The sequence below is a fragment of the Maylandia zebra genome, linkage group LG1 (genome assembly GCF_041146795.1).
Source record: "Maylandia zebra isolate NMK-2024a linkage group LG1, Mzebra_GT3a, whole genome shotgun sequence".
Lineage (NCBI taxonomy): Eukaryota > Metazoa > Chordata > Actinopteri > Cichliformes > Cichlidae > Maylandia > Maylandia zebra.
Window position 1 is genome coordinate 32037136 of NC_135167.1, and position 27921 is coordinate 32065056.

Consider the following 27921-nt stretch of genomic DNA (forward strand, 5'->3'; position numbering starts at 1 on the left):
TTGCCGCAGGAAAAAAATAGAAAAAGAAAAAGGGAGATAGAAAAATGGCGGACCTCAGGAAAATCTGCCCGGAGTCTTTGCCCTGCCGTGTCAACTATTCGCGGAAAACGTCGCTACATGGAAAGCTTTTCATCCTCCTGTGTATACTTGCAGTGGACTCCGGAGGGGCTACGACCCACTGGGTTGTCACAGAGGACGGAAAAATTCAGCAGCAAGTATGACAGCTCATTGACCTGCTAACGCTTACGTTTGGCTGCTAGCTTATGAAGCTAACTATTTTTCATAGCACCGACTCTAACGTAACTGTAGTACTTATAATAATTTAATTCGGTGCGACTCATTTGTCAGCTTGAGCAACTGTGGATTTAGAAAGAAAGTTCCGTGGATATTAAAATCCCGCTTGTTTGACCAAGTGGTTTAGCTTTATCAGACTAGTTCCTTTATCTTTTGGTTAACCGGGTCAAGATAAACACTTATATTTTTATGACAGTGTGTATGCCTCCATTGGAAGGCGCTTGCAGATATGCCAGAACGTCAGTGGTGTTTGGTGCCGACTATAGACAGGGACATTACGTATTTATGTGTATTAGGAGCGTCTGACAAGACGAGTGTGCGTGTGTGAAATTAACAATCGGGCGCACTAGTTAAATCAATGACTCCACACTATCTGAATGTTGTCATATCAGAGATTAATCAACTGCCCGAGTCTTTTTCGGCCTAAGTAAGCGAAGCTAAGCACGTCGGTCACGATCGCGCTGTTTGCTTTTCAGGTGGACTCCCCTTTAAATCTGAAACACCCGCACGATGTTGTAATCTTCATGAGGCAAGAAACCCGCGTTAACTACCTCAAGAAGCTGGAGGTGGGTTTACCCATTTATTCTTTCATTCGCCGTAGTTTGTGTCACTACATTATTAAATTAAATTCAGTCGTTTAATTTAAGATCCAATTCCAGTTTGTCATGCCTCACTGCTGCCTTCTTTTCTGATTGTTGAGCAGAAGCAGCTAGTGGCACAGAAGATTCATATTGAGGAGAATGAGGACCGAGATACGGGTTTGGAGCAGAGGCATTACAAGGAGGATGCAGACTGTGTAATGGCTAAGGTACCCCTGGGAGACCTGGATCTGTATGATGGCACTTATGTCTCATTGGAAAGCAAAGACATCAGGTCTGTGCCATTATTTTGCTTTTAAATATGCATTTATGGTTTCTGCTCCTAAATAACTTCACGGCCTCTGTGTGATTATGATGAAATTGTCATCTTTTCTTCTCCTCTTTTCTTTCTAGCCCTGAAGACTACATTGATTCCAGGTCTGCTCTACCCCCAGATCTAGAGAAGCCAGACTGTGGAAAAGTGTTTGAACTACCTTATAGTATCCATGCTTTCCAGCACCTCAGGGTGAGTAGACACCAGGCTCATCATCTGTTGTGAGGATATAGGGCCGCTTGATGACAAGTATTATCTGCATGGCTTTTTTATTTCCCAACAAATATTTTGAAATGTTATCCTGAACCTAACCTCTGGAACTGAATTGCAGAGTTGCATGGAATTACATGGCAGTTCTTGTTTAATTAGGCTTTAAGCCAATTTTACACTTAATTACTAGAAATGGACCAACTGACCAGCCAGGGACTGGAATCTGCTGTTTTCCGACATGCTCATCCCAGATCAGCCAGTCTGTCTCATGTGGGTCTGATTATGAGCCGGTCTGTTACACAGATGGGTAACGTGAGCAGGTAGTCATGCCCACACTTGCAGCCTTGTGCTAACATGTCTTTAACTAGAATTTATTTACTGTGAGTGAAGACGCAGAGTTTGCTAAAATAAACAACAGACCTTATTAGACACTTAAAACACCCTCGCCCAGCTGTACTTAAACATTTTAAAGAAGCTAACAAAGGCAAAGAGGCTAAAGTTAAAGCCATCGAGAGCTCAGAGCCAGCCAGCCACAAGGCAGCAGCCTCAGTATGAGCAAAAGATCATAGGAGCTATGAGGGAAACTATGCTGATGAGTAAAAAGGTTCAAGGTCCTGGTGATTTTCTAAGCACAGTAGAAAACAATGTAACTAAATGGCATTAGATTTGTTATATATATTTATTGCAGCTGCTTTTGTTTGGGTAGGTCAAGCTTGCCAGGTATAAGTGGATGTATAGCAGCTCGTTTAAGTTCATCATTTATGCCTCTTTACAATAACTGAGCAACTTTCATTCGTGTCATTGAGAGAAGATCCTGTAACTTGGTTTGGGGGAAATTGTAAAGTTTAATCATGTCTTTTATGATAATAACATTTTTCTGAAGAATAATTGATTTTTGCTCGTATATGCTGCCACTTTTAGTTCTTAGAAAGAAAATCAAAATCAGCAACAATCGTTTTCGGCAGGCCACGCTTAGAATAAAATTGGTATTGGCCAAGAAAATTGCATCAAGTGCATTTCTGTTAATTATCACTGTGCCATCTAATACAGTTCAGTATAACATAACATACCTACAGTTTTGGATTTTGTTAATATGAAAACGGTGATTATTTATTTTTATGTTATAGGAGGTGCTGATGCCACTGTTGTTTGTTTGTTTTAAACCAACCCCTTGTTGCAGTTTATCTACAAACTTACTTGTATGATGTTTGAATTTAAATTTCTCCTTGAATCCAATGTCAAGAAATTTATCATTAATTAGGTACACACCGATCCACGTTTTTCTAGTTCCAATACTATTCCCATACATTGGAAAAGAGGATTTGTACTGATACCAGTGTTAAATTAATAAGCTGTATTCCACACTGCAAAGAGTAGACTAGGAGTCCTTTTTTATGCGTAAGGAGACGGTAGTAAATGAATAAGAAACAACAGGACCAATTTAAATGACATGGAAAACATGTATTTATATTCAATCTGTCTATTTTCTTAACTACTTTTCCAATTCATTGTCGTGGAGTGGATGTAGGTTATCCCATTTGTGAGAGAGCAAAAGACAGGGTACAGCTTGGCCAGTCCATCACAGGGAGACTGATAATCATTCACATCACGTTAATCACCACTGTCCTGTACCCGAATATGAAAACTTCACACAGAAAGGCCTCATCCGGCTGGCGGATTCGGGCCCTCTTGCTGTAATGTGAAGGTCATAACCACTGCACTGTGTCAAGCTTGTATTTATGTTATTCACTTTATTTGTTTTTACAAGTCTCATTTTAGGTAATTGTGAGAGTCTTTACTGCAGACTGCTGTCAAATGGGGTCACAATAGTAGGGCTGGGCGATATGGCCTAAAATCCATATCACGGTATAATTTGAAGCATGTGCAGTAACGATATATATCGCGATAAATTCTTTTCTTCTGTATCATGTATTTTACACACTATAAGGCACACATAAAATCCTTTAATTTTCTCAAAAATCGACAGTGTGCCTTATGTATAGGGATGGGTACCGGTGTCGTTCTGACATAAACGGTAGTAACCAGACTGAAAAGCAGCGCACATTTCGGTGCTTTATTTCGGTGCTTTTTTTTCCTGAGCTGTGATACACTTTTAGCCAATTGTTTTACGTTTCCGAGGATAGTAGGTGGGGCCAGGTACGTACGTTCTGTTAGCGCAGAGCTACAGATTAAAAATGTCCAAGGCGAAGCGGTTAAAAGTCTGGCTGTACTTCACAGCAAAATATGCAAACTCAGCAGCAACAAGTGCTTTAAGCTGATACTGTGATACTGTCAAAGGAGGTAACACCTCGAATCTCATGAAACACCTGGTGACGCATAGCGTTTTTTTAAAAGCCGAGAAATGCGCCGTATTTGATGGCAGCAGCAGCCGTTCTTCTCTGCGTGAGTAGCTTAATGTTGTTCGTGTGTAATTTATGTTGAGTAGGCTAACCACGTTATTACATTAATGCATGTAAGGTGAACTAGCAAACATCATCATAGCTACATGCGGCTGTCTTCTTGTTTGATGGCAGATACTCTCTTCACCCTGGCCAAAAAGGCTAAAATGACCAAAGAAGAAGTGGAAAACAGTTAAACATGAGAGGTTTTTGGACAAAGTTTGTGTTTTTTCCATTGATTAAGCACTGCTTCCAGCCATGAGTGATACCATATATGCCCCATAGCTGCAGAAAAGGCTAACATTGTTATCTTTTTACAAAAAAAAACAGCTGAACATGAGAGGTTTTTGGACAAAGTTTGTGTTCTCCATTCTTTAAGCACCGGTTTGAGCACCGTTTGAGCACTGGCACCGTTTCAAAAGTACCGATTTGGCACCGGTATCGGATAAAACCTAAACGATACCCATCCCTACTTATGTATGAATTCTGGTTGTGCTTACTCACCTCGAATCAATTTTATGTGGTACACGGCGCGCAGAAATCTGTTCAAAAATGTTTTAGTACGACTTTGGTAGACTATGAAGGCGCACTGCTTGATGGATTGCCGGAGCATTACAGCTGCCATAGTCAGGAGCCCTGCGGAGTAATCTGGGTCCAAAACTCCCTCTTCTTCAGGTCCCAAAGTCAAACAAACACTGCGGCATCACTGAGCGTTAAAAACTGTCTAAATTATTTTATCTTTAATAAAATGATCAGTGTTGATATAGCATGTTCTGACTGAGAGACTTCTCAAAAAATTAAAACGTACAGCTCTGCTATCACTTCCAACATAAATGAAGACAGAAAACTAAACAGCAGTGACGTTTTGTAGGGTTACTGAAGTCGGACTAGCTGGTATATAATGATGTGCTACGTGATTGCTAGCAAAAGTTAGCATAACATTAGCACAGTGAAGCTAAAGGACGAACGCTAACTTTTTTCCACTCGATAAAAGTTAACGTGAGGGTTTCTGGTGGTTAGAGACAAATGCAATTGCATGGCAGGATGCTGTAAACGGACCAAACTTCACTCAGGAGAACAACTGAGATAATCCATCCATAATATGAGGTTAGTCATTAATATACTGCAACAACGTGGGAAGAGCAGCTGCGAGAGAATTCAGCATTAATGAATCAATGGTACGGAAGTGGAGGTAGTGCAGTTTTGGGCTTTCCCCATGTCACTACCCGATCTGTACCGGAAACCCGATCGGTACCACGCATATGCGAAAGGTGTCTACTTCCGGCCGTTACGGGTCAGAGTATCTGTTAAGATGTTAACAATAATAATTATCTCTTAAAATGGTTGCAATAATGAAACATTTCAATATAATGTAGACAAAAATGAAAAATAAAAAGATAGTTACGGATCAGTACTCCCCGATCCTTACTGCACATGTGCAAAGTCTACCCGATCTGTACTGCGCATGTGCAGATTTTTCTTTTTCTTCTTCTTCTGTTTCATTTAATGGCAGTTTACTCCCCAGTGTACGAGGATACCGCCACCTGCTGACTAAGTGAATGAACTGTATTGTAAACTGAAGTAGCGCCATTACAAATGCATGTTTAATTTGATTTAGTGATAGTCAAGTGTGTTTATGCTTCTCTGTGCGGAGAGGATTGTTGGAATAGTCATGATGATGTCAATTGTCAGTAAACACTTAATCTGGCTGATGAATCTTCACGTGACACATTCTGCGCCATTCTTCTTATTTTTAGTTGTTAAAATGGGGGACGCTCTCTGTTGAGGAGAAAAGCATGAATTTGTTTGTAAACGGATTATCCATTGTTTAAATGTCTCGGGCAGTTGAAAAGGAGGCAGAGCTGTTGAGAAATGCTAGGAGCTAACTGGGCGCTAACCGTGTCACTCAAACACATTAACTGGGGGGCTGAGCAAGATGGCGACGTGAAGAGGAGTATTTTTTTCGAGCTCTCAGCACTAGAATGTTATAAAGCAGTTTTATAGCACCTATTTGACGTCTTTCTAGCTTCCAAGACTTTTTTGAAGATCAGCGCAATAAAACCTGCTAAATCTGAATCCAAATTTAATAACAACAACATGTCGAAATCTGTTCAGAAAAGGCTGAGTAACTCGGGCAAACCACATGCAACTAGCATGCTAGCTAGCGACCATAGCTACATGAAAGAAATGGATTGTCAGCAGATGGTTGAAGAAGAATTTCCACCACTACCAGTTACGCCTTCCAAGCCTCCAGTGGCTAAAAAAACCAACATTGTCTACCAGTCACTCTGATGGCGACTCCCTGAAAGCTGATGCAGTCAACACTTTGATCAATCTGATCAACACCAGAAGTGACGCCATTGAAGAAATGGTAGGAACAGTTCGTACGGAATGAAAGGACACAAGTGATAAGATTATGGTCATTGAGAAAAACGAGTGGCTTACACAGAAATGTGACGAATGCATCTCTGAAATTGAACGCTACAACCGCCGTTGGAACCTGAGACTGTATTGGGTACCGGAGTTGGAGAAAGAAGATGTGTGCGCAAAAGTGATTGAGATATGCCAAACGGTTCTGCCAGCAGAAAAGGAAAAGCTTCCAGAGGTCTTAGACATCGCTCATCGAGTGGGGAAACCAAAACAAAATGACCCAAGACCCAGAGGGATCATCATCCAGTTCATCTCAAGGAGAATTCGTGATGCTGTGTGGAAAGCTGCCAAGAACAATACTTTCCTTCAATATAATCATCTGCGGTTCACTGAAGACCTGACGAGAGAGGACAAAGAAAACAGACTGAAGCTGTGGCCCATTATAAAGAAAGCATGTGAAGAAGGGAAATCTGCTTACTTTGTTGGAGGTCGAGGCTTTGTAAATGGTGCTGAAATTCACACAAACTCTTCAATATTCCCTGACCCTCATTTCTTCTGCAGGTCATTACATATGTCAAGTCATAAAATATAATGATTTAGTTTTAATTGTAACTAACATATATGGGTTTAACACGAAGCTAGAAAATGATCATTTATTTTTGACGATTGGAAAAAAAAAAAATCTAGCTGGTTAAATAAATTTCCAAATGCAAAATTATTACTAGGTGGAGACTTTAACTGTATTATGGATGCTGAATTAGATAAATTTCTTCCAGGACATTCGAACAGAATTAATACTACATTGAAAGCTGTTATGGTACACCTAAAACACACAGACATTTGGAGATTCAAATATTCTCAGTCCAAAATGTTTACTTGGTGCAACAATTCTAACTCGAGACATTCAAGGATAGACTGTTGGTTAGTTTCAGAGAATTTTGACATCAATAGCATAGATGTAGGTGCATGGCCTTCTCCAGAAACAGATCATAAAGCCATATATAATAAAATAAATTTAACTTCCCTAATGCCCTTCCCTCTGTTTAACTTCCCTTCTAATTCTTCTGTTATTAAATTTACATATTGGAAACTCAACAGCTCATTATTACAGAAAGACAATGTGAAAAAGGATCTTAAAGATCTGATCTCAAACTTTTGGTCTATAGCTCAAGAAAATTTAGGGAATTATTAAAATTTGTAATTGGCAAATATTTAAGGAAGGTTGGCAGCCTTAATGTGAAATCCAAAAGGTTAGAGGAAGAAAATATAATCTCTCAAATTACAGTTATCTAATAAACAAATTGACACTTTAACTGAAGAGGATAAATTGAACCTTGCTAAATTACAAGATAAATTAGATTGTTTATACTCAGCCAAAGCAAAAGGAGCCTTTATCAGATCAAGATCTAAATGGCTTGAAGAAGGTGAGCGTAATTTCCATTATTTCTTCAGTTTAGAAAAGAAACACTCAAGCATAAATAATATTAGCAAATTAATGATAAATGGGATTATAACAGAGGATTACAGATTAATCTCTAAACATTGTAGTCATTTCTATAATGAACTTTATAGCTCTACATTTTCTCAGGAAGCTGTAGATCACCTCTTAGAATCGCTGAATGTTAAATCTATCAGCCAAGAAGATTCTATATTATGTGATCAACCCATTTCATTAGAAGAAGTCAAAAATGCAATTGGGCTATTAAAAAATAATAAATCTCCAGGTACGGATGGTCTTACTGCAGAATTATATAAAACTTTTTCTGAAGAGTTGTCTCCCTTTCTTCTTGAGGTATTTGCAGAAAGCATAGGAAACCAACAACTTCCCACTATGATGAATCAAGGTTTGACCACGTTGATTCCGAAGCCTAATAAGGACCTATTAATGATTGATAATTGGAGACCAATTAGCTTACTAAATAATGATTATAAAGTATTTGCTCTAATTGTAGCTAACAGACTTAAGATGGTTCTTGACTCTGTTATTGATGAAACACAATCTGGCTTTATGCCCAAAAGACATATAACTAACAATATTAGATTGGTTTCAGATATTCTTGATTATTCTGACCTCATAAATTGCAATGGTTTCATATTATTTTTAGACTTCCACAAGGCCTTCGATACGGTGGCGCATGAATTTTTATTTCAAGCTCTAGATAAGTATGGTTTTGGTACTTCTCTACAGCGATTAAAACATTATACCATAACAGTAACAGCAGTATTAAATTAACAAACAGCACTTCACCCAGATTTAACATACAAAGAGGGATAAGACAAGGCTGTCCCATTTCTCCATACCTGTTTTTATTAATTGCCCAACTATTGTCTAACCATATAAAATCAAGCAATGTAAAAGGTATATTGCTAATTGGCAAAGATTTACTCATAACACAGTTAGCGGATGACACTACATTATTCCTAAAAGATGAATATCAAATCTCTCTTGCTATTGAAACAATCTCCATATTTTCCAAAGCTTCTGGATTGTACTTGAATATTCCTAAATGTGAACTTATGGCGATAAAAGAATGTTCGAAAACAGCTTTGTGTAACATTCCAATAAAACAATAAGTTCGTTATTTAGGTATCATAATAACCAAAAACCAGGAAAATAGAATCACTCTAAATTTCTATCCTATTCTAGAGAAACCCAAACACAGATTTAATCAGTGGCTCTTAAGAGATTTGTCGTTAAAAGGCAGAGTATTAATAACTAAAGCAGAAGGTATCTCTCGTCTTACATACGCTGCATTGGCATTGCACCTTGATAATAAACTCATAAAAGAGGTTGATAAGTTACTTTTCAACTTTATCTGGAAAAATAGGACACACTACATTTAAAAAAACAGTTCTTATGAACTCATATGTCAATGGAGGACTTAATGTGTTAGGTTTTAACACTTTAAATAACACATTCAAAATAAATTGATTAAAGAATCTAATTACTAATCCTACTTCCATTTGGAATACTATACCTGTGTTCATGTTTTCTAAGTTAGGTGGCACTGAATTTTTCCTTACCTGTAATTTTGATATTGATAAAATACCTATAAAAATCTCTGCTTTTCATTGTCAAGCTTTTTAGCATGGACACTTATTTACTAGCATAACTTTAGTCCACACAGTTATTATCTGGAATAACAAGGATGTTTTATTTAAAAGAAAATCTCTCTTCTTAGATAGTTGGTTTAGGAATAACATTGTTTTAGTCAACCAATTATTTGATTCAAATGGTATGCTTTTCTCCTGTGAAGAATTTTGTTTACATTTCAATTTAGCTATAAATCGTCATGATTATACAAAAGTATTTGGCTCAATACCATCAGGGGTTTGTATGCTGTTTAAGAATCAACCTAATATCACTTCATTCCACAGGCTGTTGGCATCTCCTATACAAACTTTTGTTGGCAAGATTTGCTTTTCTAAGCAATTTTAAGAACAACAATAAATCTGTCAGATCTTTATTTCACAGTAGCATAACCACGGTTATTTAAAGGATTTGTACTGTTTTGGAAATGTGTTTTATTTGGTCTACACAAAAAACAAAGACAATTCAACTTTGATAACAGATATATGATTAACTTGTTAATTTTAATGGCTAAATTTCATATTCACAAGTCCAAATGTTTAGGAAGACATCCCTCTTTTTATGTATTCTCCTTTGAACTTGTACAGTATCTTAATTCGATTAAGAACTCCACTAACCCAAAAGCTATAAAAACTATTGGTGTTTGTGAAAAAAAAATCAAGATCTTTCAATCACTTTATTCTTTGGCTTGATCAGGTACTTTCCCCCTTGCATATTTATATTGTAGGTTCTGAAAATTGTTCTTTTGTTTGTCTATGGTATGCAATTTTTTTTGTAAGTACAACACCATTAATATGGTACTGTTTAATTCTATTTTGTATTGCACTGAGGTTTAAACAAAGGTTTGAATGAAAAAAAAAATACATTAACTATCGCAATGTTGGCAAATAGGGGAAGTGACGTAAGATTTGCGCATGCGTGGTACCGATCGGGTTTCTGGTACGGATCGGGTAGTGACACCCCATATTCCAAAAGTGCTTCGTCTCTTTGCTATTACTGTCACCCGGCATCATTTGCAGATGATATTGTTTGCAGCCGCTGCAATGCTTTCGACCAAAACCGGCGCCGCTTGATGACACCATCAACATGCGCTATCGCGGTAGAGCGGTATAGTCAAAATCTCTACCGTTGGCCAAATTTATATAGTTTGTACCGTATACCGTTTATACCGCCCACCCCTACGCGATATTTTCTACTTCATCTGCTCTGATGTTTGGTGTACGTAGGACTGGGCGATATGACCCAAAATTCATATCTCGATATTCTTTAGCTGGATGGCGATATACGATATATATCTCGATATTTTTTTTAAAGCCATAAAGTAAGAACAAAAAGAGAGTTCTTAGTCAAAGCTTGTCCCAAATCTCACATGGGCACTTTTATTAACATACTGTGTAGAAAAAATTGCTGGACATTATGGGCAATGCTGGGCATCCTCTGCACATGGCCATAAACAACCAGAGGAGTCTGTTCAGTGACAGGTTGCTTCTCCCAAAGACGACAACGAACAGACTTAAAAACTCCCATCAAACTGTTTAACTCCTCTGTGGAGGGGAAACAGGAGGACATTTATCCCTTTCGTATATTTTATTTATATATTTCTCTGTACTGGAAACCGGATTTCCCAGAGGAACCCACCCAAGGGATTAATAAAGTTTTATCTAATCTTATGTACAAGAAAAAATTACTCAGAAATAAATTATCAGCATTTATTAAATAATAATGCTCCATAAATAAAATAAAACAATGTTGTTTTTGTGCATAACAAAAAGCTCACAATTGTGCAGTCAAAATGTAAACTAAAAGATGCTGAGCAGAATAACAAAGACAGATTTTACAGCTGCTCTGTTCCCAAGTTCTACTGACTGACAGCCTTGAGTTTGAAATCCTCTTTGTAACCGTGTCTCTTAACAGGTGCCATTTGTGGTACTTATACACACACAGTACGGTAATATTACGTTGAAGCAGAGTACGTACTACTCTGCGAGGCTCCTCGATAGCCTTAGCAGTGCAGCTTTTGTAGCTTACCGAAGTCGTACCAAAACATTTTTTTGAAAGGTTTCTGAGCGCTGTGTACCACATAAAATCGGTTCGCGGTCAGTAAGCACAACCAGAATTCATACATAAGGCGCACTGTCAATTTTTGAGAAAATGGAAGGATTTTAGGCGTCAACGCGTTAGCCCAGTTAGCTCGTTAATGCCATCCCGCCCCACCCACAGGGCGATCCGCGGTAACTCGTTAACAGAGATTTATGTTAACGTTACTGCAGTTATGGCGTTAACATTACGCTGACAGCACTGAAATATCCATCCCATCCATCCATTCGCTTCCGTTTATCCTTTTCAGGGTCGCGGGGGGCGCTGGAGCCTATCCCAGCTGTCATAGGGCGAGAGGCAGGGTACACCCTGGACAGGTCGCCAGTCTGTCGCAGGGCCAACACACAGGGACAAACAACCATTCACACTCACATTCATTCGCACATTCACACCTAGTGACAATTTGGATTATCCAATTAACCTATCCCCACAAGCTGCATGTCTTTGGACGGTGGGAGGAAGCCGGAGTACCCGGAGAGAACCCACGCAAACACGGGGAGAACATGCAAACTCCACACAGAAAGACCTCGGCCTGGTGTTGGAATTGAACTCAGGACCTTCTTGCTGTGCGGCAACAGTGCTAACCACCGTGCCAGCACTGAAATAGTGATCTCCAACTGTTTTCTTTTTACCGACCAGCTCCTCTTTGATAGCTGCCGTGTCCAACCTGTCTTTGCCTGCAGGTGAAGCGATGGGGGAGGGGGAGTTTTGTTCAGTGAAGGAGAGGCCGAGTAACGTTGCGTAGAGACAAAAGTGGACGAAAGAGAGGCAAACTTGCGGCTCCACAAGTAAAATTATAGCGTAACATAGACTATATCGATATAAACGATATTGTCACATCTAGGGCTGCACGATTAATCGTTAGAAAATCGCAATCTCAATTCATACTTATGTGCGATCTCATTTCCAAATGACAACGATTTTTTAAAAAAAGAGAGAGAGAAAAGACGACGACGATTGTACCGCATTTTGATCCGGGACGTAATCTGCATGAAAACAAGCGCTCACTCTTCCTGCTCAACAAATGACGAGTGCGGAGCCTTATACCACGTGATACAGAAGCTGGCTGCTAAAATTGGCAGGGAAAAAACAACAGAGAGCACGTCAGGGATGAGGAGAAAGTGACAGGAGAAAATCCGTCCCGGTCAACCACCCAAACATCAATAACGGGAACCTTATACAGCGCTTCCCTATACACGTCGAACTCCCGCAGGCACAAAGAAATTACGGAGGCTATCACTTATCACCTGACCAAAGATATGGCTCCCATCAACACTGTGCAAAACGAGGGATTTAGGAAAATGATGAACACCCTAGACAAACGCTACACAGTGCCATCCCGCAACTATTTTTCTATTGTTGCACTACCTGCTCTATACACGCAGCGTCGAGCAACGGTGGAGACGGAATTTCAAGCAGTACAACATTTTGCGGCAACGACAAAATGTAAGACATTTGTTGTTTTTATGTTTATTTATTGTTTTTATGTTCAGTCTCAACTGTTACGAAGTTGATGTGCAGTTAATAAGTGCAATAAATATTTATACTGGAAAAGAAAATCGTGAGAGAATCGTGATCTCAATTCTAAGCAAAAAAATCGTGATTCTCATTTTATGCAAAATCGTGCAGCCCTAGTCACATCTCATATCTCGTATAAAAATATATCAATATTTAAAAAAAAATCGATATATCGCCCAGTCCTAGGTGTACAGCACCAAGGAGACTTCAGCCTTTTTGCTTGTTTGATCACCTGCTAAAATATGATCTAATTGTCTTCCCCTTCTCTCTCCTCTAGGGTGTACAGGAGAGGGCAAACCTGACCTCCCCACTTCTTTCTAAGGAGGATCCTATTTTTAGTTCATTGTCTCCTAAGCTGGGTCGGAGTGCTGATGAGGTGGGTCATCGCATCCATGAAGGCTTACTGAGGGTAAGGGTCTCTGTGAAACATTTACTCAGTATACTTAAAAACAAAAAAAGTGACTGTTTTTGTTTTTTTCCTTTGGAGTTGGTGTAGGAGTATGATATAAGTACTGGCAAATGGTCCAAATATAATTTTTGCATGTCTGCTTATCTAAATTTGTTCTGTTCAGATGATTGGTTTATGACACCCAAATATTGAAGCAATAGTCATTCTGAGTGCAAGGTCAGACACGTTCTGAAGCACAGATTATCAGTGAGTCTTAAGGTTACTGAGCTCTACTGTCCAACGCAACAATATGAAGGAGGAGGAAAAGCTAAAATTCTGTAGAACCTTAAAAGTTGGCAGTTTGTGTATTTCATAAGGCATAAAAAGACACATAACTTTAGGATTGTGTGTTTCAGAATTCGTCGTCCTGGGTGCTGTACAACATGGCGTCATTTTATTGGCGTATGAAGAATGAGCCTCAGAAGGCCGTGGACTGTGTTGTGCGCGCTCTGCATTTCTCCCCAAGGTACTGTGAGGCTCGTCAGACGAGTTTTGCGGTAATATTTAGTTTATTGCGTGCGAGTGGTTACAGGTGTATCTGTGTGTTTGTTGTTCCTGTAGGCAGCACAAGGATATAGCCCTGGTTAACATGGCCAACATCCTACATCGTGCCCATTTTTCAGCAGATGCTGCTATCCTCGCCCACGCTGCCCTCGACCTTACCTCAGACCTCTTCACCAGTCACTACACTTTAGGCAACATTTATGCTGTAAGTTAAAGGGAAACCTTCAAGCCACAGTGAATGTTTTATCACAGCATTTCCTGAATTTCACTGTAGTTAGGTTTCAGAGAGAATCAAAATCCAGCTATCAAAATCCTGTTTTCTTACGGACTAGTATTTTAGAAAATTTCTGACTATCAGTGGATTTACAAGCAAGGCCTGTAAAACAGTTTTCATATTTACGGGGAGTACCAGTATTTTACAAAATGTATTTTTATATAACACTTCTCTTTGTGTCCACCAGGCTTTCTATCAGTGTACTAGTCTGTACATATTTTTAGTCTGTTTATCGTTCTGTTGTGCTCGCAAAGCGTCGCTACATGAAACAGGTAAGTCTGACCTCTGCTGTATCTGTCGTGCTTTATGTTGCTGTCTGACTAGATGCTTGGGGAATACAACCACTCGGTGCTGTGTTACGAGCAGGCACTGCAGGCCCAGCCAGGCTATGAACAGGCCCTAAGGAGGAAGCATGCTGTGTTGTGTCAGCAAAAACTGGAGCAACGCCTGGAAGCCCAGCACAGGTACACAAGCATTTTAACACACTCTCTAAGTGATTTTGGTTGTGTTTTTGTTTTTACTGTACATTTCTGTTACTGATAATGCCAAAGAAAAGCCTTGCAATGAAAATATATTGTCATTTGCTGTATGTCGAGGTTGTTCAGTGATTACAAGAAATACACATAGACGTACCTGTAGGGAAGTCAAAATATGTGATTAAAATAAGTGCAGAGCTGGCAGCCAATGGACTATTTTTACACTTATCCATGTCTACCAACTGTCCTGTTTTTCCCCTCTTTGTTTTCCATATTTGTAGGTCCCTACAGCGGACACTGAATGAGCTGAAGGAGTACCAAAAGCAGCATGATCACTACCTTCGCCAGCAGGAGGCGCTGGACAAACACAAGCTGCTGCAGGAAGAACAAATCCTGCGCAACATTATCCATGAAACCCAGATGGCCAAAGAAGCCCAACTTGGTGAGATGCCACATACAGGAATTAAACGAGAACAGAACAGGAAAGAGAACATTTAGGATAGTCATGAGATTATTGCAAAGTAGTGTAATCGCACAGTTCAGTTAATGAGTTTTGCAGCAAATTACGTTCTACTTTGGAGAAAGCTAATTGCTTTACCAGGTCAAAAGATAATATGAGGAGCCTGGGCTGGCTGTGGTTTAGCTTGTTACATACTAAATTAAGGTGCATTTTTTATAATTGTGAAAAAGAAGCGACTTGTTCAGCCAGTTGTTTTACTGCAAACTGATGTGTATCAGTTCTGAGGAGGGCAAAGTTTATTACTTGGTTTCACATAGCAGAAGTGGTAAAGCTGTCAAGGTGCAGTAGAGATGATTGTAAAGTTGTGAAACTCATAAATGAACTCAAGCATGAATAAGCAAATTCACAATATGAGCAACTCAGCAAGATGTCAAGTCACATTAATCTAGGTTTACACATGGTCCCTTTAAAAAAACAAAAGTAGGGTTTAGTTGGGGTTAGGTGCAAAAACAGGTTTGGCTGTAACGTAGACTACGAGAAAACAAATGAAACAAAACTTTATCTCGATCACAATTTTGGCTCCACACAATCATTTGAATGCGATCGAACGATATTAAAAGTGTGTTCTCTGTCAGTACAACACCAAGAAAAAGTAAATTAAGCACTTGCTAAATTGTCTTGATGCATTCTCCATCATCCAGGTAAGTAAATCTCCAAAGGTTGATTCTGTTCATCTGGACGTAGCGTTTTCAGTGGGAGAAACGTTTCGTCACTCATCCAAGTGACTACTTCAGTCTCAGCTGCCTGCAGGTCAGCTGAGACTGGAGTCAAGGAGGCCATTTACGTGAAAAGGGAAAGACCATCTCTGAATCGAGGAGGGGGCCTAAGGGTACATCTTTCACCATCCTACAATGCTGTGATTGCAGCCATTCCCCAACTCTCTGTGAAGGGTACTCATGGCCATTGATCAGTGGTCTTTGATAAATGGTCATGAGAATTTGCATAATCATGATGAAGGAACTGACCTCCCAGCCCATTGTTCTTTCAGTGGGCTGGTTTCAGCTATTATTCAAAGGTACTGTTTATAAGATTGGGAAAACCTGCAGTCAGCTGAGACTGAAGAAGTCACTTGGATGAGTGACAAAATGTTTCTCCCACTGAAAACGCTACGTCCAGATGAACAGAATCAACCTTTGGACACTTGCTAAATCAGTGTCTTGCCATTTACCTGCATGTGCCACAGCTGTTTACTGCAGCTGACGGCTTGAAGTTTCCTGGATTATTCAGGAGAAGATTAAACAACATTAAAATATAGATTTAAAGCACCATGAAAATGTCTGACACTGCAGAAGCTGAAGAGCTTGTGCCTTAAAGCTGATCATCATCCCACTGCTCGGAAATACTTTGGAATTGGTGCCAGTCTGAACAAACGATTTGCCAAGAGAGCACTAGAGTTGTCTGTGAACCACAAAGCAACATAGTCATTTGCTGTATGTTGAGTTATCCGGCCACCTGCAGTATAATTAATGCATGTAGACCAAAAAAAATTGTGTAATTGTGAATCTTCCAAAATCAACTCCGATGTCAATAAAAGCGAGCCTTGCAGCGCATCAGCGTATCCAACCAGATCATAAAGACATTTGGTCAAAAAGTATATTTCCAATAAACACGGTGATTAATAAAGGCAGACAGTTGTCTTTCTACAGTGACAAAACCTGTGTTCTATGTAGAATGTCACAGAGGAATCTCACAGCTGTCGAGTATTTTACTCGAGTTTTACTAGAGTTATTTTACGTGTTATTCACACCCACCATGCAGGTACAATGAATGGAGTGAAAGATTTTGCTAGGTTAGGTGTTAGGTCAGCTGAATAAAAGCCAGATATTCTAATTAACAGGAATATAACGCAGTGTATAAAGTGAAAGCAGTGCCATGTTTGTTTAATTTTTATGTTTATTTTTCTTCAAAGAGATGCTCTTAATTCTGGCAAATTAGAAAGACCGGTTTTATTTTAGTCTGTACATTAGCAAGAGTGTCACACAATACGAATATAAAAATAGGATTTTGTTTACCTGACAGCAAAAAAGATTTCTGTCTCTAAAATCAATGAATAATCATGACAAATAATTGTGATCTCAATTTTTAACAGCATTTTGGTCATAGTCATCCAGCCCTAAAACAGTCCTTAGGCTCCTCTGAACAGTGACTTCAAATAAATAGTTTTCTGATAAGTTCATTTTCTAAATTGCTAGTTACGAGTCAGTTATTGACATTGTTGGCTTCAACACACTAAAATGCTTAGCTTTAGGTTCTAAGATGGGACTACGCTAACTCACTTCCCAGTGGCTCAGTCCCTCTTTTATAGTCTCCGAGTGTTTAGAATAGCATCTGAGACTTTTCCATCATGTGTGTTTCAGGGAACCATCAGATGTGTCGGCTGGGTCAGCAGCAGCACAGCCTCTACTGCCCGTTTGACCTGCCTGTCCGCTACCACCGGGGTGATCTGTTTGAACATGTTCAGTATGTCCAAGTGAGTCTTTGGAAAAACTGTTTATAAGAAAATGTAGACATCAAAATGATAAACGCTGACCGCCTTCTTGGCAGATGCGCACACTATTGAAAGTATGTTTAACAAGTTCATCACGAGAGGTTATTCTAGTCTAAAAGCAATGGCATAATCTCTTCTTTTCTGAATGACTTTAGGGATATCGCTTTTTTGCTATGAAAAATCAGTTCTAGTGTACAAAAATTGTTCTATTCAGTTGTAGTTGGTGTCCTTGCCAAAGTGACTGTTAGATGTGACAAAGAGAGAAGATGGTCTGTTAATATGTTAAGAACTGGTGGATCAGTCAGTCTGCCTTTTTTTAAAGTTTTTCTTTTCTTTCAAGTTAAGGCACAAAAACCATCAAACAGTAATGAAACTGGCTCTCAGGTTCTCATTTCCCCTGAAAGGAAAGACTAAGAATTACCTCTGCTGTACAGGAGATGTTCTCAGTCTCAGAAATTAACGGCACACTGTAATAGCTGCACACGACTACATCCCCCGATGATAAATTTACTTCAGTCACTCTGTAGAGAGCTCTTGCGTACAGGTAGATGTGAACACTCTAACACTGGCAAATGCATGTAAAACTCAAAACATAATTTGCATTTAAAACATTTTTTCACTTACTACATAAAATATGTCACAGTTTGAATGTCATCAGTATTTTTCTACAGTGTAGAGCATATCAAAACCAATGAACAATCCACGAATGAGCATGTGTGTTCAAACAGAAGGACAGTGTTTCTTAGCCCAGGGTTTTTGTTTGTGTTTTTATAGACAAACAATTTAAATGCAACGACACTGCTGTGTTCTTTCTACAAGAATAAAACAAACATTTATTTATTGAGTCATTATTTATGAAGAACCTTGTTTTGCTTTGTGTTTCTGTCTTTGTTCGTAGTTTGGAGAAGAGGTGTCAGTGGCATCCAGTGTGGCACTTGTGTCAGAGCGCAACTCAAACCAGACGGAAGCCAGCCTCCAGCTCCACCCCACCGTGTCTGGGGGCCAGGATCCCGCTGCCGCCCTCTGGGGCAGCCATCAGGATTACACAAAGGCAGGCTAAACCAATTACATGTTTTTTGTTTTTGTTTTTTGTTTTCTTTTAATTTTCTTGTTTTTCACAGGTGAAATCTGTGACTGTAAATAAAAACAAAATAAATAAATAAAACTAAATAAAACTCTTGCAGTGCTTAAACAAACTTAAACAAATTGCTCGAAATGAACTTAAACTCACCATAGTACTTACAGCACTGTGTGGGAACTGGTGGTTTACATTTGGCAGACAAATTTAAATACTGAAGAGAAAATATTAGACTTGTAAAATAGTCACATATAGCCTGGATAAACTGGATAACTAGAGCGTGATCATGTTTTGAATAATTAGAGTTACAGGAAGTGTGTTTGTGATGTAGGACTTGCAGAGGATGTTGTGGCCTCAGAGGTCTGACTGTGCCCATGAGTATCCAAGTGTCCCCCCAGCTCACCTGCTGCCAACCTACTACCTTTCACCTGAATCACAGGGCATCAGGTCAGTACAGATTCCTGGATGGACACATTTCTAGTGGTAGCAGCATAGATGTATTAGTTTCACATTTCTCAGACGGATCTACAGGAATGCAAAAGAAACACATGTGTTCAAAGAGCTTTGCAAAAAAAAGAATAATGAGTGAAATATGTCTGCTTATGTTTATTCAGCCCAGTGGCAACTCTTCTTTATGGGACCAGCAGTCTTTCTGGGACAGTAGGTCTGCCAGACTGTGGTCCTGTCCCCCAACCATACCCAGCCCTTCTGCCTGCCTCACTAGAGTGGCCCCTGGAAGAAAAGGAGCTGCCAGATCCTTTTGCCTCTGAGGTATCTGTCTGTCTATTTGTACACGTGCGGGACATTTGCATATGAAAACAACCACTACAGTCCTCTTGTGTGTGTGTTTGTATTCTTTTTTTTTTTGTGGCAAAGACTATCCATATACACATATTTCTGTCTGTGTATATAGATACTGCAGTTACGTAGTGGAGGATTGATGCTGGACCAAATTGGCCATAGAATTGCTCAAGCCATGAAACAAGTAAGGGAGCTCCTCACACCCACACAGGTTCTGATCGTTGCTATGTATCTTACCATCTGGTGTATAAGCCTAAATCTGTATAGAGTGCTACAGAGTATGTTTATTTTTCTTTAAATATAGTTTAGATGAACCCTTTTCTGACTCAGTGTTCCTGCAGTCCAACTTAAGTTGTTGAGTTCACAAGACGTTTCCATTATATCTGAAGTCTGATTATGAATAACTCTAGTCACTCCAAATAGCTCCCAGCTCAAATTGTTTGAGGCCACCTTAAGCTAACCTAAGTTGTTTTGTATGTATAGGCCACTATACCCCGCTGGCAGGTCCACAATGAGGCAGCTCTATTTTGGCGAGCCAAAGGCAATGGTAGCCGTGCCCTGCAGTGCCTGCGCCAAGCCTTGAGCTCAACTTCGCCTTCCCATCGCCACCTCCCTCTCGCCAATGCTGCAAACCTGCTGCTACACCACGGCCTAAGCACCCACGCACAAACACTGCTGGAGTATGCATTGGCACTTAATGCGTCAGAGGTAAATAACCTGCTGGGTTATGCTATTTCAGTATGCTGTACAAGTAGTTTGTTTAGGTGTGCTTTGTATTTTGTTTCGTGTTGGAGAAACGTATTTGCTAACACAAACGGTATTCATCACATCGCCTTGCGTCAAAGGAAACAAAAACACGCCTGTTATCGTCTTTGCAGCACGCTGCGTTGTACTGGACTGAAAATCCCAAATCAGCAGTAGTGGTTTTTTTGGTTTTGTTTTTTTGTTTTTTATTGCCTGTGCTGAATGCGACTTAGCCAACAAACTTCTGATGAACTGCATTTTTGATGGCTTCACAGAGCACCACTTTTCAATTACTGGGATCAGTAGTGTCATTGTGCCATGTCTGAGCACTCATCAAGGTGGTTCCAGGAACAAATGTCCCAACCACTGGACAACACATTTCAACATGGCAGAGGAACCTAGGAAAATTTAAAACCTGAGTGTTTGCCTAAAAATGCGCAGCATCTAGATGTTAGACTCATTTTACATTCTGGGCCACATATAGCACGCTTTGATGTTAAGTGGGCCGGACCAGCAAAACTCTCCTTTCTGATAGTCTAAAGAAGTTTAATCACACATTTAATCCTTAAAATATTTTAATATATAAGAAGAAAATGCAGTTTCAAAAATATATCTCGAGTTTTATATATGATAAATAAATGCTGCTTTAAATTTCTTAAATTGCAAGAAATCAGTATGAAAAAACAGAAGAAGCTCAGTTAGGTCATTGCGCAGACTTATTTAATTAAAAACTGAAGTTTTTTGTTAATTGATGGGTTTTATAGTAAAGAATACAAAAATCTTGCATTTTTAGCACATGGTGAAAAAACAAATTTTGTGTAATTTAATGGTTTATCTATTAGTTGTTTTAGTGTAGTATGAATGGTTACAGTGGAGGTGTTTATTAGAAGGAAAAGCTGTAAAAATGTGAAAATACAGTTAAAAGTCAGATATTTTGTGCCCTTATTCGTATTTTCCAAAACTGCCAGTGGGCCAGAATGGAGTCTTTGTCTTTGGCAGAGCTGATTTTGGCCCTTGGGCGTTATGTTTTGACACACCCAATCAAGAAAATGCCATAGAGAAACCACAGACTAAATTTGATAGGGAAAATTTCCAATATCATTCTAAATCAAGCTTTGCGGGTAAAAGCTGGTTTATGCGTGTAGAGAATTCTCATGTTATAATAATTCAGGAACCGCAGGTCAATTGTGTTATATGTAAGCTGGAAACTGCAGAAGTGCTGTTTTACATGCATGATTTAAAAAATAAAAATAAGAAAAGCAGATCCTCCACAGATGACAGGAACAATGTTCATTATCATGCACATCATCCACCATCTAATTTCACCCGTCTTGTCTTGTTTTTGTTTTTTTTCCTCCCTCAGCCTCACACCCTGCTCAGCCTGGTGAGCGTACACTTGGCCCAGGGCAATGTGACAGGTGCCCTGGCCCTGTTCCGCCACATCCTGGTCACGGCCCTTTCCTCCTCTTCCTTCACGTCCTTTTCTGGCTGTGAGCAGTGCCGCAACAGTCTACCTCTGCTGCGTTGTCTTCAGTTCTACCCCTCCCTTTACAATCTATCAAACCGACAGTCCTGCTCAAGTGAGTAACTTGGGGGGTGGGGAAAAAATACCTAGTTTTGTTGTTTATTTGTGGGTCGGTTTTTTTTTGTTTTGTTTTTTAGTATAATTTTCTGTTTTGCTATTTAGTTACGGAGTATGTCTAAAATGATGGATTACAGTACAGATTCAGATGATCAGCAGTGACCTAGTTGAAAGTTTTGCATGACAAAATTCAAGTGGGAGTATTTTAAAGAAATCTTTGCATACTAAAAACAAGATAAATATTTATTCGAAACTAATAGTTGCAAAATGATAATGTTCTTAAGTTGCTGAAACCCTTAAATATCTGAAGTTTTGTAAAATGAAGAACTGTTGGGTAATCTCTTTTAAAAGCAGAGCTTTATTGGGCGACCAGAGAAACTCATTCTCTGCCCACTGGCTGTGTTTTTGTTTTGTTTTTTTTGTTTTTTTCCTGTGTTGGTTCACAGCACGCTGAAATGCTGTAACAGCCACTTGAGCAGAATCTGTCACATCTAATTTAAGGGTTTTAGTTTTATTCGGTTGAATACAGGATTAAACATTCCCAGTAATGTTTAATGCGGGAATGTTTGAATTAATCAGCAAATGTAATAGCATTTATTAAGAGTTGGTGAGTCTAAATGCATTTATTAGAGCTTTACAAATATTTATTTTTCTATCTCTATGAGCTGAAGTGAAATTTAGCCTCGGACTCATCTGCTTTGGGCCTTACACTCACAAACCACCTCGTGTTGCTCTGCCTGAAGCTGCAAGAGTTGCTGTGAAAAACTGCTTGTATGTTGGGTTTCTTTCCTGTATTCATATCAGTGGGAGTGGAGAGAACAGTGCTTTGAAGTGAAGAAATTTTTCCACTCAATAATTTAAGCTGCAGAAAATAGCTGATGCCAAATTTAGAAGGGACTATATTTTGAGCTCTAAAGTTGAAGGTTGCGTCCATAAAGCGCACACCAAATGTCTGAGGTTGCTTGAGCCCTTACAAAGCACATATCTACCATTTAGATTTTTCAATAAAAATCAAATGTACTAAAAAAAATAGACTTATAGTAAAAGTTTGGTGATGACTGCTGTCCTTGTGTTTTAGATCTTGTCAGGGGAAGAACTACAGTGAGCTAGAAAATAGTGGTGCAGAAACAGCTGAGGTCTCAAACTGGTGTCCCTGATAGATAAGATCCATCGGTTCTTCTGGCTCCCTGTTCTGGCTGTTGTCCATGCAAGGCCAGCACAATGTGTACATGTATGCACTTAAGCACCCAATGAAAAAATAACATTTGAATTATGTGAAAGATTTGAGGTAAAATTCATAGCCAAACATTATATCAGTCAGTTTACAGTAGTTACCGAACGGCTGCCAAAGACCTACTAGTACAAGAAAGAGAACCATATAACGTGGGGGGAAACATGTAGGCTTCTTCAGGGGACAGTGAGACAGTAAATGGAGTCGATATGTAGATTTTGAACTGATTTTTTTTTTTTTTTTAAACCCAAAAACAAACACAGTAGCTGTGTTTTCACTGTTTGAAGTAAGTACAACAGGAAATTGTTTCCAGTGAGCTGCAGTGTAAAATCTGTAAGGCTGTGAGCTAAGGTTGAACAATTATCACATGATATTCTGGATAAATGTTAAAAGAATAGCAAAAAATAACCAAAATTATTTCATAGTTCTCCACTCAAGTGGGGGAAAATACTTTTTAAAAAGTTTTATTAGCTAAAATTACTAAAGTATAATGTCTAAATTGATAAAAAAATAGTTGCAAATATGCAAAACCCTTACATAATAATCCATTCATCATTGTTTAATTAGTCTTTTTTTGTTTTTGTGCATTTGTGTCCATTTTTGTCAAACATTTTGTAGTTTCATTTTAATTGCATGCTTTTTGTGGTAATTTATAGTTGATCCGGAGGGCACTGCCTGCATGGCTGAGGAGGACCTCGGCCTGCAACTGGAAGACTGGGAGGGCAGTGAAGAGAAGCAGGACGCACCGGCCATTTCAGCCATGGAAGACACTCTGCTCTTTGAGAGTAAGAATTTGATATGTGGCGTCTTCACTGGCACAATGAAGCAGTCAAGATATTATGTCTGTGGCACTTCAGCAAGGATGTATTTGGTCTAAATAATTCAGAACTTGAGATTCCGTCTTGTGCAGTTTGGCATGTGGCAAAAATGTGTAGTGTAAGTGTCACAGACAAGCGAGATTTAACAGCAGTGGAATACTTTACTACATTTTACTGGCTTTCAGGTTCCCATGGTCTACTTTGGGGTGTCCTATTGTTTTTTCTTGTTTGTTTGTTTTGGGGTTTACATGCTCTTTCTTTCCTGTTGAGCTAATGTTTCGTAATCCTATTCATTCCTTTCTCCGCACCATGCAGAGGTCATCGTGGACAGTAACGGCTCAGATGAGGCAGCCGGACAGCAGCAGGCTTCTCCTTCTGCATCGGCAGCGGCAAAAATGAGCGCTTCTTTTGGAGATGATGGAGAAAAGGAGGAGGAGGACTGGCAGCTGAAGGAGGATCTGATGGGAGCCTTTGAGGGTGCACTGGATGTCGGTGGGAAGCGAGGTGACCTGCGAGGTATCCGGGTGCTAAAGAACGACCGCGTCATGGGTGCTCGTCCTGGTAGTGGGCCCTGTTTTGGAAACTGTGAGGATGACGAGGGAGCAGAGTGGGTAAGTGTGGAAGTTCACTGGTTTTTAAATGGCAGAACTGAGTTTGAGTAATCCTTGCCAACATCTGTCAGATATTTGTGAGTACCTTAATTGAGTATTACTACTACTTCAGATCACTTTCCAAGTAAAGCGGGTCAGAAAGGCTAAAGTGGATGGGTCAGAAAGTGTTTCCACCTCTGATGACAGCCAGAATGGGGACTCACTGCCTGGGGGTCACTCTGTTTTGGAGATCAGCGGTCCAACTATCCCATCGCCCGGTCCTTCAGGTAACACATAAACCTTTAGTATTAACTGACAACATCACGCACAGAGAAAAAGCCTCTCAGAGAGGTGTCACTGTATTTTTCTTTTTCTTTATTCTTTGGACAGGCCGTTGGAGAGACTACACAAGTCTTGGCTGGCCAGGGCCAGAGGAGTGCCAGCGGATACGGAGGGTGGACCTCACCACTGTAGCTAGCACTTGGTTGGCTGTTTCTGCCAAGAACATTGAGTAAGGCTCTCACTGTCCTGAATACGTTTTTATCCTGTATTTATGAAGTTCTAAACAGATTCAAAGAGGATTTGTTTTATTACCATATCACTGTGAAAGCAGGTGCCAATTTCATTTTTAACAGAACTTAGAAATGTATTTATAAGAAATAGACAGCTGGATAATTTCTTTTTATTTTCTCTCCACTCCCTCCCATCAGCATCACAGAGCACATAGACTTTGCCACTCCACTCCAGGAGCCAGCTGTTGAACCTTTATGCAACGCCAACCTAGCTGCTAGTATGCACACCCTCGACCACCTGGCAGGGGTAGCCAATCGTGCCGCCATCCATTACACTGGGGAGAGCCAACTGCGTGAGGTATGCTGAGGCAGAAGCCGGAGATAACAAGAGGCAACATATAAAATAAATGCAAACAGCACAAGACTGGAAAAAAGTTCCATGTTAAGGTTTCCTTTACAGAAGGATTTTTCTAAGAGCAAATAAGATGAACTTAATCACATCAAAACTAATGTCACTACATTCTAGTCTTCTCATCCAAATTGTTGACAAGCTTGTATATCACTCTTTTTAAACTTAAAAGTTTCAAATTACCCTTAAGTGGGGGAAAACACACAACATTTAAAAACAATCTCAGAACCTTCTTAAGAAATAAAAACACAATTTTGTTGTGTTTAACTTGATTGACAGGATTTTTTTAAACCCATCTTTCTTACAGTAGCTCATAGTGTGATTTATGTCTCTTCTTTTCCAAACCCAAAGGTCCTGCAGAACCTCGGCAAAGATAAGTTTTCCCCACAGTCCTTTGAGCAGGTGGGCACCCGCATTGCTAAAGTCCTGGAGAAGGTAAGGGCTCTCTGATGCTCCAAGGCAATTTAAAAATAAGTTTTTGCTTTAGAATAATAGATTTTTCCACCTGTTATGACTTGAATGTACAGCAAGTCATGTTCATATATCAGGAGAATACTGTTTTACTGTGATTACCATTAGACTAGTATTTTAATAAAGGAAAGATGTCTAAAAATATATTCAGCTGTATAAACATCTGATCACTGGTCGTCTCCTTGGCGCTACAGCATGTTATTCAGAATATCCTTCGCTTTAAGTCAAAACTGAATCTAGCAAATATAAACACCCCACTGTGAAAGTCGGTACTGTGGTTTATTCACTTCTGGTGGTTTGTTTGTCCAGTCGGGCTTTATGATTAAACTCTCCAAAGTTTTTCTCTGAATATTATTGTACTTCTTTTGATAGCTGTACCATGCAACTCCAGTGCGACTAACACGGTTCATTGAGTTTTTCTCTTCTCTAATCCCTAAAACGGCAGAATCAGACTTCCTGGGTTTTATCCAGCATGGCTGCACTATACTGGAGAGTGAAAGGTCAAGGCAAGAGAGCCATCGACTGTCTACGACAAGCACTCAACTACGCTCCCCATCATATGAAGGCAAGTTAGGCAAAAGTTGTTCCCAACAGTGGTTTTCTTGTGAAAATGAAAAATAAATCTCTTTATATGTTGTTTTGTTTTTTTTGTTTTTTTCTCCCTCTCGTGACTTTTAAACCAGGATGTGCCACTTATCAGCCTGGCCAACATCTTCCAGAACGCCCGGCTATGGGAGGACGCGCTTACAGTGGCTCGCATGGCAGTAGAAATTGCTCCGCACTTCGTCGTGAACCACTTTACCCTTGCCAATGTCTATATAGCAATGGTAACAGCCACAGTCACACTTTTTTCTAATAATCCATCAATATTTACTGAGAGCTGCTCACCAGCATCATAGGTGCATCATACCACATCAAGTGTCTTTGTTTTCCTCGTCACCAGGAGGAGTTTGAGAAAGCCATGCGCTGGTACGAGTCTACTTTGAAGCTGCAGCCAGAGTTCGCTCCTGCCAAAGATCGACTGAGAACCATTCAGTGTTACCTGCTCACCAAGAGGGAACGTCGTCAGCCCTAAACCACTCAGCCAGTTTAATCCCAGTAGTACCCACTGGCCATGCACACATCAGATAAACACTCACACACATACATGCAGACAGAATACACATCAGAAGATTGCAACAAACTTGCACAAAGTAAAAGTGTAGGAAAAATGAACTAAGTCAAACATGAGGTGTCGAGCTTTATAATCGGCTGAATCTTGAGTCCTTGTTTGTTTTTGTTTTTTGGTTTGTTTTTTTTTATGGGGGTGGGGATTGTTTTTATTTAATTTTTTTTTAAAGGTCTAACCAATACCAAGAATTAAGTTTGAACTGTCATACAGTAAAACTGTAGATAATCTTGGCCCACTACTTGCAGGATTTTTGTTATGTCTCAAAATCAAAAGGCTCAGACTCATTTTTGCAAATCAATTTTTGCATGATTTGCAATAAAAGTTGGACAAAACTAATGACCACAGAACCCACCTAATTCTCTTACATTATTTTATTTAAATTGAAGAAAAGCTTAAACTGTCTTTCTTGAAGACATTTTACTGCTGTTTAATATGAGGAAGTGGGATCTATAACAAAAACAAAAAAAAGTATATTGCTCTATTACGCTGAAGGATAATGAGATACTACCGCCTGAAAATGGTACATTTTAATCTAAAGTAATTGGGGATGATACAGTATTTGCTTTTATGGAATGTGCTTTTCAACTCGAGTTTAAATGAGGTTGACTCGATTAATATATTCCCTCACTATTTCTGCTTCTTAAAATGGATGGGGACATTCAGTTCTTTTGCACTTTTTTTTTTTTTTTTCTTAAAGCATTCCTATTTATATGGGACCTAAACGATTAGATTTTTGCGCCAAGCTACAAAAGACAGAAAATAAACTATGCTATTACATTTGCTTCTTAACTTATGGAAATCATCTGGCAGAAAAATGATATCTCATTGCCCATCTATAAAAAGAAAAAATAATGATAAAAAAAACTGGAATCTGTATTAAATGTACAGTATTAAAGGCAGTGTGTGGATTTCA

The 27921-nt window shown here is 39.4% G+C and overlaps 1 protein-coding gene across 1 annotated transcript; it reads left to right on the plus strand.

Annotated features, from left to right (window-relative positions):
* Nucleotides 1–6: 6 nt before the first annotated feature.
* On the plus strand, nucleotides 7–27921 carry ttc17 (tetratricopeptide repeat domain 17). The gene is made up of 25 exons (XM_004558069.3): nucleotides 7–215; nucleotides 771–860; nucleotides 998–1167; nucleotides 1287–1398; nucleotides 13169–13300; nucleotides 13696–13805; nucleotides 13901–14048; nucleotides 14442–14581; nucleotides 14875–15035; nucleotides 17471–17583; nucleotides 18500–18652; nucleotides 19011–19126; nucleotides 19294–19450; nucleotides 19593–19664; nucleotides 19964–20188; nucleotides 21588–21804; nucleotides 23694–23822; nucleotides 24171–24466; nucleotides 24579–24732; nucleotides 24836–24956; nucleotides 25156–25315; nucleotides 25718–25801; nucleotides 26283–26402; nucleotides 26521–26664; nucleotides 26781–27921. The coding sequence occupies exons 1-25, from the start codon at nucleotides 45–47 to the stop codon at nucleotides 26910–26912; spliced, it is 3627 nt and encodes a 1208-aa protein (XP_004558126.1). The 5' UTR covers nucleotides 7–44; the 3' UTR covers nucleotides 26913–27921.